The sequence below is a fragment of the Pteropus medius genome, unplaced genomic scaffold (genome assembly GCF_902729225.1).
Source record: "Pteropus medius unplaced genomic scaffold, Ma_sr-lr_union100, whole genome shotgun sequence".
NCBI lineage: Eukaryota > Metazoa > Chordata > Mammalia > Chiroptera > Pteropodidae > Pteropus > Pteropus medius.
Genome location: NW_024349797.1, coordinates 21307925 through 21321120, shown reverse-complemented (window position 1 = coordinate 21321120; position 13196 = coordinate 21307925). Strand labels below are relative to the sequence as shown.

Below are 13196 nucleotides of genomic sequence, written 5' to 3'. Positions count from 1 at the left end.
GAGTCTGCGGAGGGCTGACTGCATGCACTGATCTATACCATTTTATACAGTAGACTCGAGTATCTGCGAATTTGGGTATCCACAGGGGTCCTGGAACCAGTCACCCCAGATTACTGAGAGACGATTATGTTTTGGGGGAGTCAAAAGTCACATGCAGATTTTCAACTGCACGAAGGGGGGCACCCCTAACCTCCACGTTGTTCAAGGGTCCGCTGTATACATACTCCTCTCTGGAGTGTTCCCAGTGGACTGTTAAATGTCTCTTCATCGTTTCAAGGGGGCAGGGTTAATCCGCAGGGCCAGTTTCACTGTAGTGGGTTGCTTTAACCAATGTAACTTACATTTATATTGTGATTACCAGAACATGACTGCGCAAAGCAGATTAAAACTAAATTTCACGATTCCTATCTGGAAAAAGCTGATTCAAGGGTAGGGTGGTAGGGGAAATTCTATTGAGAACTTCTAGTCAAAATTGTAGATGAGGTGATTCCAGTGCTCATCAACCTCTGGCCAAAATAATGACCCACAACAACCGAACCAAAGTCAAATGGCCTAAGATGGAAGGTCGGGGGAGGGGGCGGGAATATCTAGCCAACGCCATCCATAAATGGGGCATACACTTTGAATTATTTAAGCAGGACAATCAATTCATTCTCATTTTTAAAACATTCTCTATTTTTTTGCATATGAAACTATTCAAAAGGTAGAAAAGGTACGTAAGCCCCTGTCCTAGCCCTCTCAGCTAGTCCGTTTCAACGTTACTAAAGCTATAATCACTCCCGGACTAATTTGAGAGGCAAAGCAAAGAGACTTAAAAGAATTTTCAGTCAAAAAGACATAATTAAGAAACTAAATGGAAAGGCTAGAAACACCCTCTACGGGTCCAGAGAAGAAGTTTAAAAAGTGGTGTCTCACCTGCCCTCCGTGCTCCAAGCAAACTGGTTTTGCGGAGCGATCCAATGTCTCTGATAAAAAGTAAGTGATAAATACACTTTCCCTTCTTGCCCGCCTCTCATGCCCCATCTAAGTCCCATTTGCTCTCCGAGCCATGATCAAGATCTTTCTCTTCCAAGAGACCTTTCGTTCTTGTCCCTGAGCCTTGCTTGGTTCCCTCACTTACTGAATAGAGAATGTCACCTACCTCAGGAGGCTAAGACAAGACAACACGTTAAATGCCAACCGTCGTGTCTGTGAAGTAGAGGAGTGCAAAAACCCCTTTACTCTACCTTCCCCTCCCTCCTGGGCTTAAGGAGTGCAGTAGGTCCTATGCTGCACGGGTTTTTAAAAACATTGAAGCTATAGTAACCATGTAAAGAACATAGAAAATTATGAATCACCTTCAGTTAAGTTATACTTTAAGCCTTTGGTGGCTTTAAGACACCACATAAAATTGGACACGATATCGGCTGGAATCTGTGCGTTACTACCACTCAGTGGTCCCCTGCAGATATAAAGCAGTTTATTTTAGAATTCAGTCCTAAGAAAAACTTAATTTTCCTTTTATCAGTTTTTCCCATCTTAGAATCAGTTAGCTGTAGTATAGTTTCCTTTTTTATCTTGATTGCTGGGAGGCTCATTAGGGTTGACCCTAATGCTTCCTTTCCCCCCATGATCCTGACTTTCTATTTTTGCCTATTTACTATTTATTTATTTACTTAAAGTTGGCACAGTTTTGTTTCTCCACACCTTCCACCTTAAGGCCATTAACCTTGGCCGACCATTTGGGTGATTTTTGGCAAAAATGACAATACCTTCTCACCACTGCCATCACCCACACCTCCAATGAAACAGGGGAGAGCTAATGTTTGATATTCATTGCTAAGCAACGGGCAAAAAAACAAACAAACAAAAAAAACCCCAAAATCAGACATAGGTTGTTTCCACTTTTGCCCACTTTTTAATAGGCCTTAAGAAAGGATACTGTCATTTACTGCATACCTGTTTCATGCCAGCAACTGTCACATTTCTCAATTCAGACAAAAATCTTTAAAGATATTAACCCCATGTTTTTTGGTTGAAGAAGTCAAGCCTCAGAAATGCCAAGTAACACACCTAAAGAAGGGCAGTAAGTCACAGATGCACGATTTGAATCTAGTACTGACCCTTAAGTCCATGCCTTTTTTAAAAAGAAAAGACTCCTCCACTCTCTCCTGCCCTTAACGCTTCTGGTGATCTATGATATCTTGGCCTGCAGGCCACGCCCCTGCCTTGTGGCACAACTCCCACACATGCAGGCCGCCAGCTACTTGCTGAGAACCTTCTTTGTGCCTTAGTTGTCAGCCTGAGGCTGCAGGGTTACATCCCAGGACTTACACTCTAGAGGAAAAAGATTAGCAGCAAGTAAAAAAAAAAAAAAAAAAAAAAATCAAAAAACATTTTCAAACAGTGCTACAAAGAAAATACAAGTTATGAGACAGAGTGGTAATGTGTGTGCGCATGCGCACCCCTGGGCACACTAATCTGAACGAACAGAGACCTCTCGGAGCTGGGACTTGAAAGACAAGGCAGCAACTGAGAAGGTGAACACCTGGAGTCAGGGCGCTGGAAGCAGAGGTAAGACCAAGTACTAAGAAGCAAGTTCAAGGACTGAAAGAAAGCCAGGGTGGGTGGGAGCATAATGGGAGCAGAGGAAGAAGGGAGGAAGGACATCGGAAAGAAAAGCAGGGGCCAAATCTTGAGTGGCCTTGTAGGTTCTGACGAGGAGTTTGGTTTTTACTGACTATAATGTCTGTGGACTGTGCGGTGTTAAAATATACAAAAGTTTACCATTTAAACCATTTTTAAGTCTACAGTTCAGTAGCATTAAGTATATTCACATTGTTGTTTTTGAGGGGTTTTTAAGGCGGGCAATGAAGTCATTTACTTTCAAAGTTTTACATAATTCAGAAAGGAATATATCATGTGTGAAATCCAGGTCTGTATTTAGTCCTTGTTAGAAATCTAAAAAACTCATTTCATATAGAAACCATCTGTATTACTATAAATTGTTAAGTTATCAACAAATTAAGAAATTAAAATACAATTATCAGTTTGGAGTACTGGCAGCGGCCTCTCCCCCTCAAATTTTCTGAGTGCTTAGAAGAAAGCCAGAAGACATAAGGGAAAAGTAAAGAGGGATGAGTTGAAAATGCAAAAAGACACACTTCAGGTTATTTTCAAGAGTGTGATGCTGTGAGATACTAGAAACCCTACCTGAAGTCTGTGACTCTCCAAGAGAAAAGGTCCACACGTCAAAAGAACAGCTTCCAGCACACTTCTTAGTCCATGTGAGGGGAATAATTTACACAAGAAAAGAGAGTCCAGCACAACTACTTAAGCAACACTATTTTAACGTTTAATTGTATCTGAAACCACTGTGTAAGACTAAAGTAACTGGATGGTTAAGAATTTTACTCAAGAGAGCTCCTACCATTCGTCTGGTCATGTTAAAATGATATTGCTTTGTTTTTACCTGGTCACATTAAAATTTAATTGCTTTGCTTTTAAGAAGTTGAGTATATCGTTTCCTATTGTCATGTAAGAATTCAGAAAAAGAGTAGGACTTTTTTGCTATAAAGGAACTGAAAAGGCTTTTAGGGATCCCACTACTCCAACAAGTCATTTTACAAAGATCTCAAAGTCAGAAGTTAAGATATGCCAAGGTCAGATACTTTGGTCAGTGTTCTCTAAAGAGGAAATGTGATGCTGTTACTGATTTGATTCCCAGAAACCACTGGGCTTGCTGTTATTGATAATTAATCACAAAGTTAAATAGAATGGGCCTTCTTAACACAAGGTACTTAGGACTAGGAAATGGTTCCTTTCCTGTACTGTAATTAAACTCCACCACAGAGGAAGGTGTGAACTTTTATACAATAGAGTCAACTAACTTCCAAGACCTCCCCATATAGTCCTAATATTTTGTTAACAATAATGAAATTCATGCGTTTTTCAACATCTCAGTAACGTTTAAGATGCCAAATTTTAAAATACAAAGTTTGAGAGTGTATCCAATAATACTATACAACACAACTCACTGGTAAATATCCAGATTTAAACATTTTTAAAATTTTCACTTTCGCGTACTCTTTCGAAAAGTATTAAGAGCGAGAGTTTATAAAATGGTCACAGGGAAGAGCAGACAAGGAGTTAAAAGAATGCAGACCCTAAGAAGTTATTCTAATCATTGTTTTTGCTGATAACCTGTTATGGGCCCTAAATTTCCCAGCCTTAAAACCAACTGACCTTTCTCAGCAGCCTTCAAATACAAAACAAATAGAAAGGCCTTTTGTAAATATCCACCCAGGAATCTGGCATACTTTGAAAAAATTATTTTATTTATTCTCTTCCAAAAGCCTAAAATGCTAGTAGGTAGGTCAGGAGCCCTGACCTTTTCCTGATACGGATTTTTCTTTTCCCACTAGGGAAAGTCGGCTCTTGGTGGTGGGAGGGAAAAGAAAAAGGTCAATCACCTGGAGTGGAGAGTCTCACCGCAGAGGTTTATCAGTAAGCCAGGTCTCCAGAGCTAACGGGGGGGAGAATCAGGATCTAGGCCACAGGCTGCCAGCGGGGGTCACGGGGTTGCTGGGATTACTTTTGAGGGCTTCTATGAGTTGGCTCCATGAGTTTATGTTTATGGCATCCCTACTTAGTGATAAAAAGCACGGTAAAAAAGGAGATGGAAGAAAATTCATAAGAAATGGCAAATGGTCAGGATCAGTAATTTTTGGCATAACCTGAACTTTCTAAATAAATATATAACACTGAGAAAAAATTACTTTTCGACTTTCAATTTACTGATTAAAATATCCAGCACAAAGCATTTCTATATTTGGTCTAACAGAAGATAATTAAAATATCAAGAGCCTTGAGTGAAGACCACAATTTCTAAACACCCGAAACCTCAAGATTTTAAAGCCTCCTTAGGTTTTTCTCAAAACTAAATGTTTTAAGTAAATACTCAGCTTTTTTCATTAGTTTCCCTACTCGACTCAATGATTAAGTGGTTTAGTTTATAAGATCTGTAAAATAGATGTCATTCCTATACAGTAATGATGATTATCTAGGGAAAAACTAGAATACTGCACCCTAAATCTGGCAATATTGAAATATTAATTATATGCCATGAAAAAATAATATGGGCCTTGAAGCAGTGGATTAAGAATATTCAAAACAAAGTTGAACTGTGATTAAATTATTGAAACATGTTCAGCCTTAACTAAGCCTTAATTCTCTTATCTGAAAAATAAGGTCCTGCTATGTTATCTATACAATGGAATATTATTCAGCCATAAAAAAAAAAATGAATTACATGTATGAACCTTGAAGAGGAACTAAGACAGACACAAAAAGGCCATGTATTGTATGATTCCATTTAAATGAAATGTCCAGAATAGGCAAATCCTGAGGAACAACATAGATTCGTGGCTGCCAGAAGCTGGAGGAGAGGGAAATGGGGAGTGACTGCTAACAGGTACCGGGTCTCTCTCTGGGGTGATGAAAATGTTCTGGAACTAGACAGTGGTGGGAGTTGCACAACTCAGTGAATAGAGTAGAAACTATATTAAATTATGCACATGAAATTATACTAATCTTTTAAAAAAGAAAAAAGCAGACCCCTAAGGATTTTAGACTTTTTCAGATCTAAAACTACCCTACTGTAGATCTACTAGATTCCCTTGCGGCTGTTCCATTCAAAGACACCAACCATACAGATCACTGTTACTCTGTGGGGAATTAAAGGAAGACGGCCTACTAACAAGCAGAAGAAATCCAGAAAATCCAAATATTTGGTTTCAACATACTAGACTCCCACTCAATTTTTGTTTAAACCAAGAGGTACTAATAAGTAACTAAGGCCCTGAAATCATGACCCTTATATGTATATTTTTATAAAGACTTCAGGTAACAAAGCTTGGGCTTAGGCAAAAATGCCACCTCAAAGCTCACTGATATCTAAGGACTGTTTTAGTGAAACTACAGTGTAGCTAAAACTCTCATGCTTGGATCAGATGAGATCGAGCATGTGAAAGCAGTGAGCACACTGCCGACCAGTCAACACATACACATATAAAAATTTAGCTTAACAATTAACGTGCTTTGATTTCTTCACCTATTATCAATTATCTCCTTATTTCAGTTCTGAAGATGAAACCACAGTGTATTCAGAATTTGAACTTGGGACACGTATAGTTAATCACAAACTATTTAGCTTCTCTTTGGTAATAATTCCAAACCACACAGAGAAGGAAGAGGAATAGTTTACCACAAAACATGTTTCAGGAAACAGGCCATATTATGTTATGTTCATCAAATATTTATAACCACTTTTAAACAGAGTACTCTGCAACACGCCAGACAACTAACTCTATAAAAAAAAATGAACATTAAAATAAGCCCAAATGGTGTAACCGGGTAATCAGCCACTTGTGCAGGGGAAGTAATGAATTTTAAGTGCTGACTTAATCGTAAATTCATTCCCATTGGTCAAGCCCCTCAGACCTTCCCTCTTGACTGTCTGACTCGATATGTATCATTTCACCAAGAAAAGCTTCCTTACTTAATTTTCAGAGTGTGGAAAAGTGGGTTAGTAATTTGGAAAGATCAAAAGGCACATCACTATAAAACCAATATGACCATACCATGAGAAAAAGTAAATTAATTTTATGTGATTAATGTCTCCTTACATAAATACCTAATTTCAAATGTTATCCTGAATTCAGCAAACTTATCATACCCCCCCCATTCCATTCCTATTAATGGAAAAATATGGCTATTCATCCCAACACAATCAGTGGGCAATTATCCTGAGCTACCAAAACACACAAGAGATACCTTTTGATAATCATTAAGTCCTAAAATAGACGAGTTTCATTTAAACATACAGCCGCTGCTAAACTTGAACTACTAATAGTTCAAGGCACTCTGAAATGCAGAACAGCGTCTGTTAGCACTTGCTATTAGATTTTGGCAGCAGCTCCGACCCCGTTGCTCCGTCCTCTGAATCATAGATCCATCCTGCTTCAGTTATCTCAACTTGAAAAGTCCGACCTTTTCACCTTCTATTTCATTCGGTCCTCTGAATTCTAACAACCCTTTAATAACAAAGGTCACATTTCGTGACTCCATCCAACGCCAAGAATTTACGAAATGTAATTATGAATAAAGGGTCCTACAAGTTAAATTTAGTATTAGGCTTAGCCATCACAGGTACTAGGTAAACTAGCCATGTCAGGATAATTCTCAATCTACTTAATCACTCCAGCAATTTAACTAGGTAGCATGTCGGTAAGTAGGCTACCCACATGAAAAAAACCAGCCTTTCAATAGTTATACAGGACTAAAGATTTACACATGCCCCAGATATTTTTTCCGGCCTTCGTTCAAAGGAGCGTTAAAATAACGAAAGATTAAAAAAAAAAAAACGCTTTCTAGAATCTTTTCACGGGGAAAATAGGATAGCTTTCTACCAAGTAAAAAAGCATGCAGACTTAAAGCACTCGATTTTATTAAGTTGGTGTGGCTAATCAACCTATTTGAAAGGAACCAAAGGTTTAAAAGAACTTCCGAAAACGTAAACGACTAATAATTATCTTCGAAAACTCGCGGATCCTCCCCCTACGTGCGGCGGGGGAGCGCAGGCGAGGCCCTAGCCCGCAGCGCGGTGACAGGCCGCCGACGCCGAGCCCGCACACGCCAGCCCTACGTGCCGCCCAAGTCCCGCCCCGCCGAGGCAAGCGCGGCCGCGGGCGGGCCCCGGCCTGCGCGGTGCGTGGGAGCAAAGGGCCGCGGCGCCGGCGCCCCCGCCCCCTCGGAAGGCGCCTCCCGGGAGCAGTTGAGGGTCCGGGGAAGGGGGCGGGGGCGGCGTGAGGGTCAGCGACGCCACCTAGAGGAAGGCGGAGGAAAGGCGACGGCGGGAGGCTCGGCCGGGTTCGGGCGCGAGGGCCGTGCGCCCCACCAACGCCCTCTCCGCGCCCCGCGCCCCCGCGCCTCGCGGGGAGCCGGCCGGGCGGGGGCCGCGGACAACGAGCCGACGGGCCGTCCGTTGGCCCGAGCGCGCCCCGCCCCGCACGCCCCGCCTGCGCCGCGAGGCCGCCCCGCCCGGGCGAACTACGCCATTGCGGCCTAGCGGGCGGCGCCGCGCCTCCGCCGCCATCTTCGGCCCGCCGCCGCCGCCGCCCGCCGCCCCCGCCGCGGCCCGCCCGCCATCTTTTGGGGCCGCCATACTTGCCCTGCGAAGAAGATGGCGGCGCCCATCACACACATAAAACATGGCTTCCCTTCAAAACAAAAACATCCCGGGGGCCGGCGCGCGCCGGAGCTCACCTGAGGACCACATGGTGACCGAGAACTCGCCCTCCAGGGTCTTGATCTGCACCTGCTTCTGCTCCCACTTCTTGTTGCCCGCGTCCGCGCCGCCCGCCGCCCCGGCCCCGCCGCCGAGGTAGCCCTTCTTGCCGCTCTTCTTGCCGCCGCCCTTCTTGACGCGGCCGCCGCCCGACGACGACGAGCCGCCGCCGCCGCTCTTGCCGGCCGCCGCCACGGTGACCAGCGTCTGCTCGATGTAGTCGTCCTCGCCGCCGGCCGGCGCGGGCACCGGGATGAGGATCTGGTCCTCGAAGCCGTCCTCGGCGCGCAGCCCGTCCGAGTCGTCGCCGCCCACCACCTCCTCGCGCGTCTGCACCAGGATCACCTCCTGGTGGTGGTGCACCTGGGTCGGGTCGTCGGTGACGAGCGGCTGCAGCGCGATCATGGGCGGGTGATGGTGGTGGTGGTGGTGGTGGTGGTGGCCCGCGTGCCCGTGGCCGCCCCCGCCGCCGTGGTCGCCGCCGCCGCCGTCCTCGTCGTCCTCGTCGTCCTCCTCCTCCTCGCCCACCACCGTGGTCTCGATGGTCTCCACCGGGATGGTCTCCACCTCGATCTCGTGCAGCTCCACGATCTCGGCCGGCATCTCCGAGCCGTCCGTGGCGATATAGAGGGTGTCGCCCGAGGCCATGGCTAAGGGCTCCGCCGCCACGGCCGCGGCGGCCTCGGCTCCGGGGCTGCGGGCGGGCGGGCGAGGAGGCGGCCGGCCGTGGGGAAGGAAGGCAGAGGGAGGAAGGCGGCGGGCGGGCGGGGGGAGAGGGGGCGGGCGGCGGGGGGAAGGGGCGGGCGCGGCGGCGGCGGCGGCGGGCTTCCCCGCCTCCTCGCCTCGGTGCGCCCCGCGCTCGCTCGACCGCTGCTCGCCCCGGCGCCCCGCCTCGCCGCGCGTCGGCCGCCCGCTCTGGCCGCGCCTCCTCCCGCCCTCCAGGCCGGCGCTCCGCTTCCCCCTTCCTCTTGCGCCTCCGCCTCCTTCCACACAAATACCAACTCCTCACCCCGATCCCAGATCTCGCCGCCGCCGCCACACTCCGCTCGGGCTCGGCCTCGCGAGACTTCCGCGCTGGCCTCGGCCCGCCCCTCCTCGCTCTCACTCGCCCGCTTGCTCTCTCGCTCCTCCTCCTCTGCCAATCGATCTGCCCGTTCGCGGCCGCGGCCCCGCCCACTCCCGAGGCTCCACCTGGATTGGGGCCGAAGGGACGGCCCCCGCGCGCGCTGGCTGGCCCGCGGCGCGTGACGTCAGCGCGCCGCCGCCGCCGCCGCTAGTTGCGCGGCTCTCGTGCTCCGCGGTGCAACAGCAGCAAAAGCCGTCGCCCCAAGCCCGTGCCGCACTCGGGAGCGGGGCGTCGCCGCTGCAGCCGTCACCTCAGGAGCTGGTGAGCGGTGCACGCGGCCCCAAGCCCGCGAGGGACGGAGGGCGGGCGGGCCGAGCGCGGGGTTGGAGTCCGCGCGGGGCGGCGGTCGGCGCGCGCGGGGCGGCTGCGGCGCCCCAATAAAGTCTGTTTTGACGAGAAACGCCTGAGACTCCTTTTTCGCGTCGGACGGCGTGTGCTTTTGGCGCCTGGTTTCGGGCGGGCGATGCTGTTGGGGTCAGTGAGGAAAGCCAGGCGAACAAAGGCGGGCGGGCGGGCAGCAGCAGAAGAAAATGTCCGCCAGCGGTCGCGGTCCCGCTTCGCCCCGCTGGGCCCGGGGGCCGAGCGCAGTTTGGCCGCGCGGGGCGGGTGGGCGGAAGCGGCGCGCGGAGCCCCCAGGTCCACCGTTGGGAAGATGTCCGTTATCCTTTTGTGACCCGCGGAAACCTGAGGTGGAGCCGTTGGGTGCCTGCTTCCCGGTAGATCTTGGAACTCAGGATCCCGGCCGCTCGTCGTGTATCGGCTCTTCATGGCTTCCTAACATTTCCTTCAGAGCCTCCCTTTCTTTTCTGTCCAACGAGTCATTGTTTCCCTTGACCACTATCTTCACCTATTTTTCCCTTTCATAGATGCTCCTCCTTATACCCACCGGGCTTTGCATTTGTCCCTTCGATGAAAATTACAGTTTTCCCGCCCTGTTCTTCATCATACCTGCAACAGAGCCTAGATTTTTCCTGGCGCGAATTAGCGACAAGTTAGACGTTTCTGAACAGTTAGATATATTGCAGAGAACTGGTTTTGTCCCTATTAAAGCAATAGAAATAAAGATGTACTGATTTTTAAGAAAGTCAGGAAAAACTGAAAACTCGGGGAGCGTGCATCTTCGTTGTACTCTTTTGGCCAATTCAACGCCCGTGCGTTTCTTGAAGTGTGTATTCTCCACGTTTACTCGTCTTTTGGGATAGTGTTCTTGCCATTGATGCCACTGATTATTCTGAATCGTGGTACATCAATCTCACATCTAACTTGTTAAAACAAGTGGGTGTCTTTGAGAACGTATTAGGGAAAAGTTTATGCATTCAGAAGTGACTCGATCAGTCTTAATTTAGTCTCTACTTTTTTCTAAATGGCATTGGACTTGATTTTTGAGAATATTAGTGTAAAGCGTGAAAAATAAGATCATTTTCTTTTTGAATCTTGAGTTTTAAAATCTGAGTAATTCCCCTTGGAGTTCTGCACCCACACAGTTTGGCAAAGTCATATCTGTTGAAATAAGTCATTTCTGGCTTTCATAGCTTATAAATTCTGCATAAATGTTTCACAAATGAAAACCAGTTGTGGGAGAATTTTTATGTGGCTTACTTTCATTTTCCCCACTCTCTAGTAATGATGGGAAAATGTCTTTGCGAGTCGTTGATACTTCATTGTAGACACAAGGAAAATGGGGAAGTACCCAGTTAGCCTAGTTTCAAGTGGAGAAAGCTGAAAAGGGGTTTTTTAAACTGTCAAAAAGGGTGATAGGTGTGAGAAAGCACTGACATGCCCCAAATTGCTATGCTAGCACCCGCTCCATGAATAGCTTTTAAAACTCGCCCTAAAGCAGGCGACTGGTTAGGCAGACCTCAAGTTTTCTGTGGTGGGAAATATTCTTGTCTTCCACTCTGTAGCTGCGGAGTCTCTCATGACTAGCCCTGCAAACACAGATAGTCTGCAGTATTGGCTCAGGCCTGCTTGCACTTGCTGCTAAAGGCAAAAATCCATGTAAAGGACAGGTTGAATTGCGTTTCAGAGCCATGGGTTTAAAAGGTGGGGTTCATTTCACTGCTTCTGTTTGGGCAGAATAAATTGGGCCAGTGGGCGTTCCCTCTGAACTTCTAGTCCTTTTGTTTTAGCAGCAAATGATTAACATTGCTTAATTAATCTGGTATTTCTCTTACACCAGTGTTTGGGTGTTTTTACCCTTCCAGCTTCCAAGGGCCGTGGCTGTGTCTGTTGACAGCTCAGTGCCTTGCACGTGGAATTATTGTTTGCTTTTTGGTTCATGAAAAAATGAAGTGGAAAGCGCTGACAGGAGTTCCATGTGATAGTGGTCGGCCTTTTCAGAGTCTCAAGTTCCAACTTTGTACAAAGCTTTCAGTCTACTGTAGAAATGAATAACAACTACCGAAGAAAGTAGGACACTGAAGAATCACAGGAGCTGTGCAGAGCTTTCTAGACTCTCCAAGAAGTCAACTCATTAATGGCTGAGGAGACGTAGTGATAAATACATTGCAAGGAATGTGCGCTTTGGCCACCTGATCAGGCCAGCAGCAGGATGAGGATGAGGGCTGTTAGCCACAGCCCTCGCTGTCTCCCCACAGCCCTCGCTGTCTCTCCACACCCCTCATTTGCTAGTGATTCCTTTCCTGAAGCCTCCATTCAGGGCTCCAACTATGTTTTAAGAGCACGTGGTTTAGAAAAGGACACCTGTGGAGTTGGCGAAGGGTGGGAGAAGGTGGAGAAAGAATAAAGGATATGAGTTAAAAAGATGCCTGGTAGCTCTCTTTCCTTGCTTTTTTCAGAGAATCTTATTTAGTGACTTTTGGGAGGCTAACAAATCTACTTGTACTATTTCTATTTCTAGCAGGTTGGAAATGATTTCCAGCATTGAACTCATGCTAAATTATTTCTTTTACCACAAGCTAATTTAATTCAGTTGCCTCATGAAAGTGCCTTTTGGTTAGTTCTACTGTTTAGTTCTTTTGAAGTTACTTCAAGTAGCAGTCAGTGTTCTGCCTCAGTTACAGTATGGAGAATGTTCCAACTGGCAGGACCAGTCCAGTCTCTTCCAGGAAACCAGCTGAAAGCAGCTGCTCACAGTCAATTGCAAGGTAGTGAGGGGGCTGTGTGGCTAGAACTAGCGTTCCCTGCCTTTTGTTAGGCTGCAAAGCCTCTAAGTTTTTTTTGGGGGGTAGAAGGTAGTACCCTCCCTGTTCTAATTCAAATCCATGCTGAGTTTCCAATAAAAATTTTAGAAAAATCAGGATGAAAATTCATGTGTATGCATCTAAATTAGTTGTGCCTAGTTTGTATTCGTACAAGTTAAATGACAAACTATAGGTGTGTACACGCTTTCTTAATCATTTAAACGATAGTTATTCTTCCTAGTTGTGGAATCTGAAATTCGAGCTACTAAAGGGAGACTTTCGCCCCCCAAATAAATGCGTATATTAGATTTGGAGCTTAAATTATGGTGAAACGGCCTAACTACATGCCTAGTAAATTAACATGGTTTATGCAACATTTTAAGTGTAATTATTTTTCTGAGGGCTACGTGGTTTATTGCAGTAAGTGAATCTGGTTATTGCCCATAAGTCTGAGGAAAGTTGAAATCTTCAATAATAGATTAACATTGTTTTTCTTGACTTTGCTATTAGAATTCCCCTCACAGGAAAAGCCAAATCAACTTACTTGTCCCGCAGTTGCTCCTGCCACCTGCCCATCCAAACGAATGCAGCAGGCACACCG

At 46.5% G+C, this 13196-nt stretch overlaps 1 protein-coding gene and 1 long non-coding RNA gene across 5 annotated transcripts in view; one reads left to right on the top strand and one right to left on the bottom strand.

Moving 5' to 3' along the window:
• YY1 (YY1 transcription factor) overlaps positions 1-9226 on the bottom strand; it is a 26164-nt gene extending 16938 nt beyond the window's left edge. Inside the window, exon 1 of the mRNA XM_039884207.1 lies at positions 8305-9226. Coding sequence (XP_039740141.1) covers positions 8305-8974 — 670 coding nt within the window. The 5' untranslated portion in view covers positions 8975-9226. The remainder of the gene's footprint in view (positions 1-8304) is intronic.
• Positions 9214-13196, top strand: part of LOC120619690 (uncharacterized) — a 16875-nt gene continuing 12892 nt past the window's right edge. For 2 of the 4 annotated variants that reach the window (XR_005657603.1, XR_005657602.1), the window contains exon 1: positions 9299-9713. This is a non-coding gene — a long non-coding RNA (uncharacterized LOC120619690). Of the gene's footprint in view, positions 9714-13196 lie in introns of all 4 variants that reach the window. The other 2 variants (XR_005657604.1, XR_005657601.1) reach the window with 2 other exon arrangements.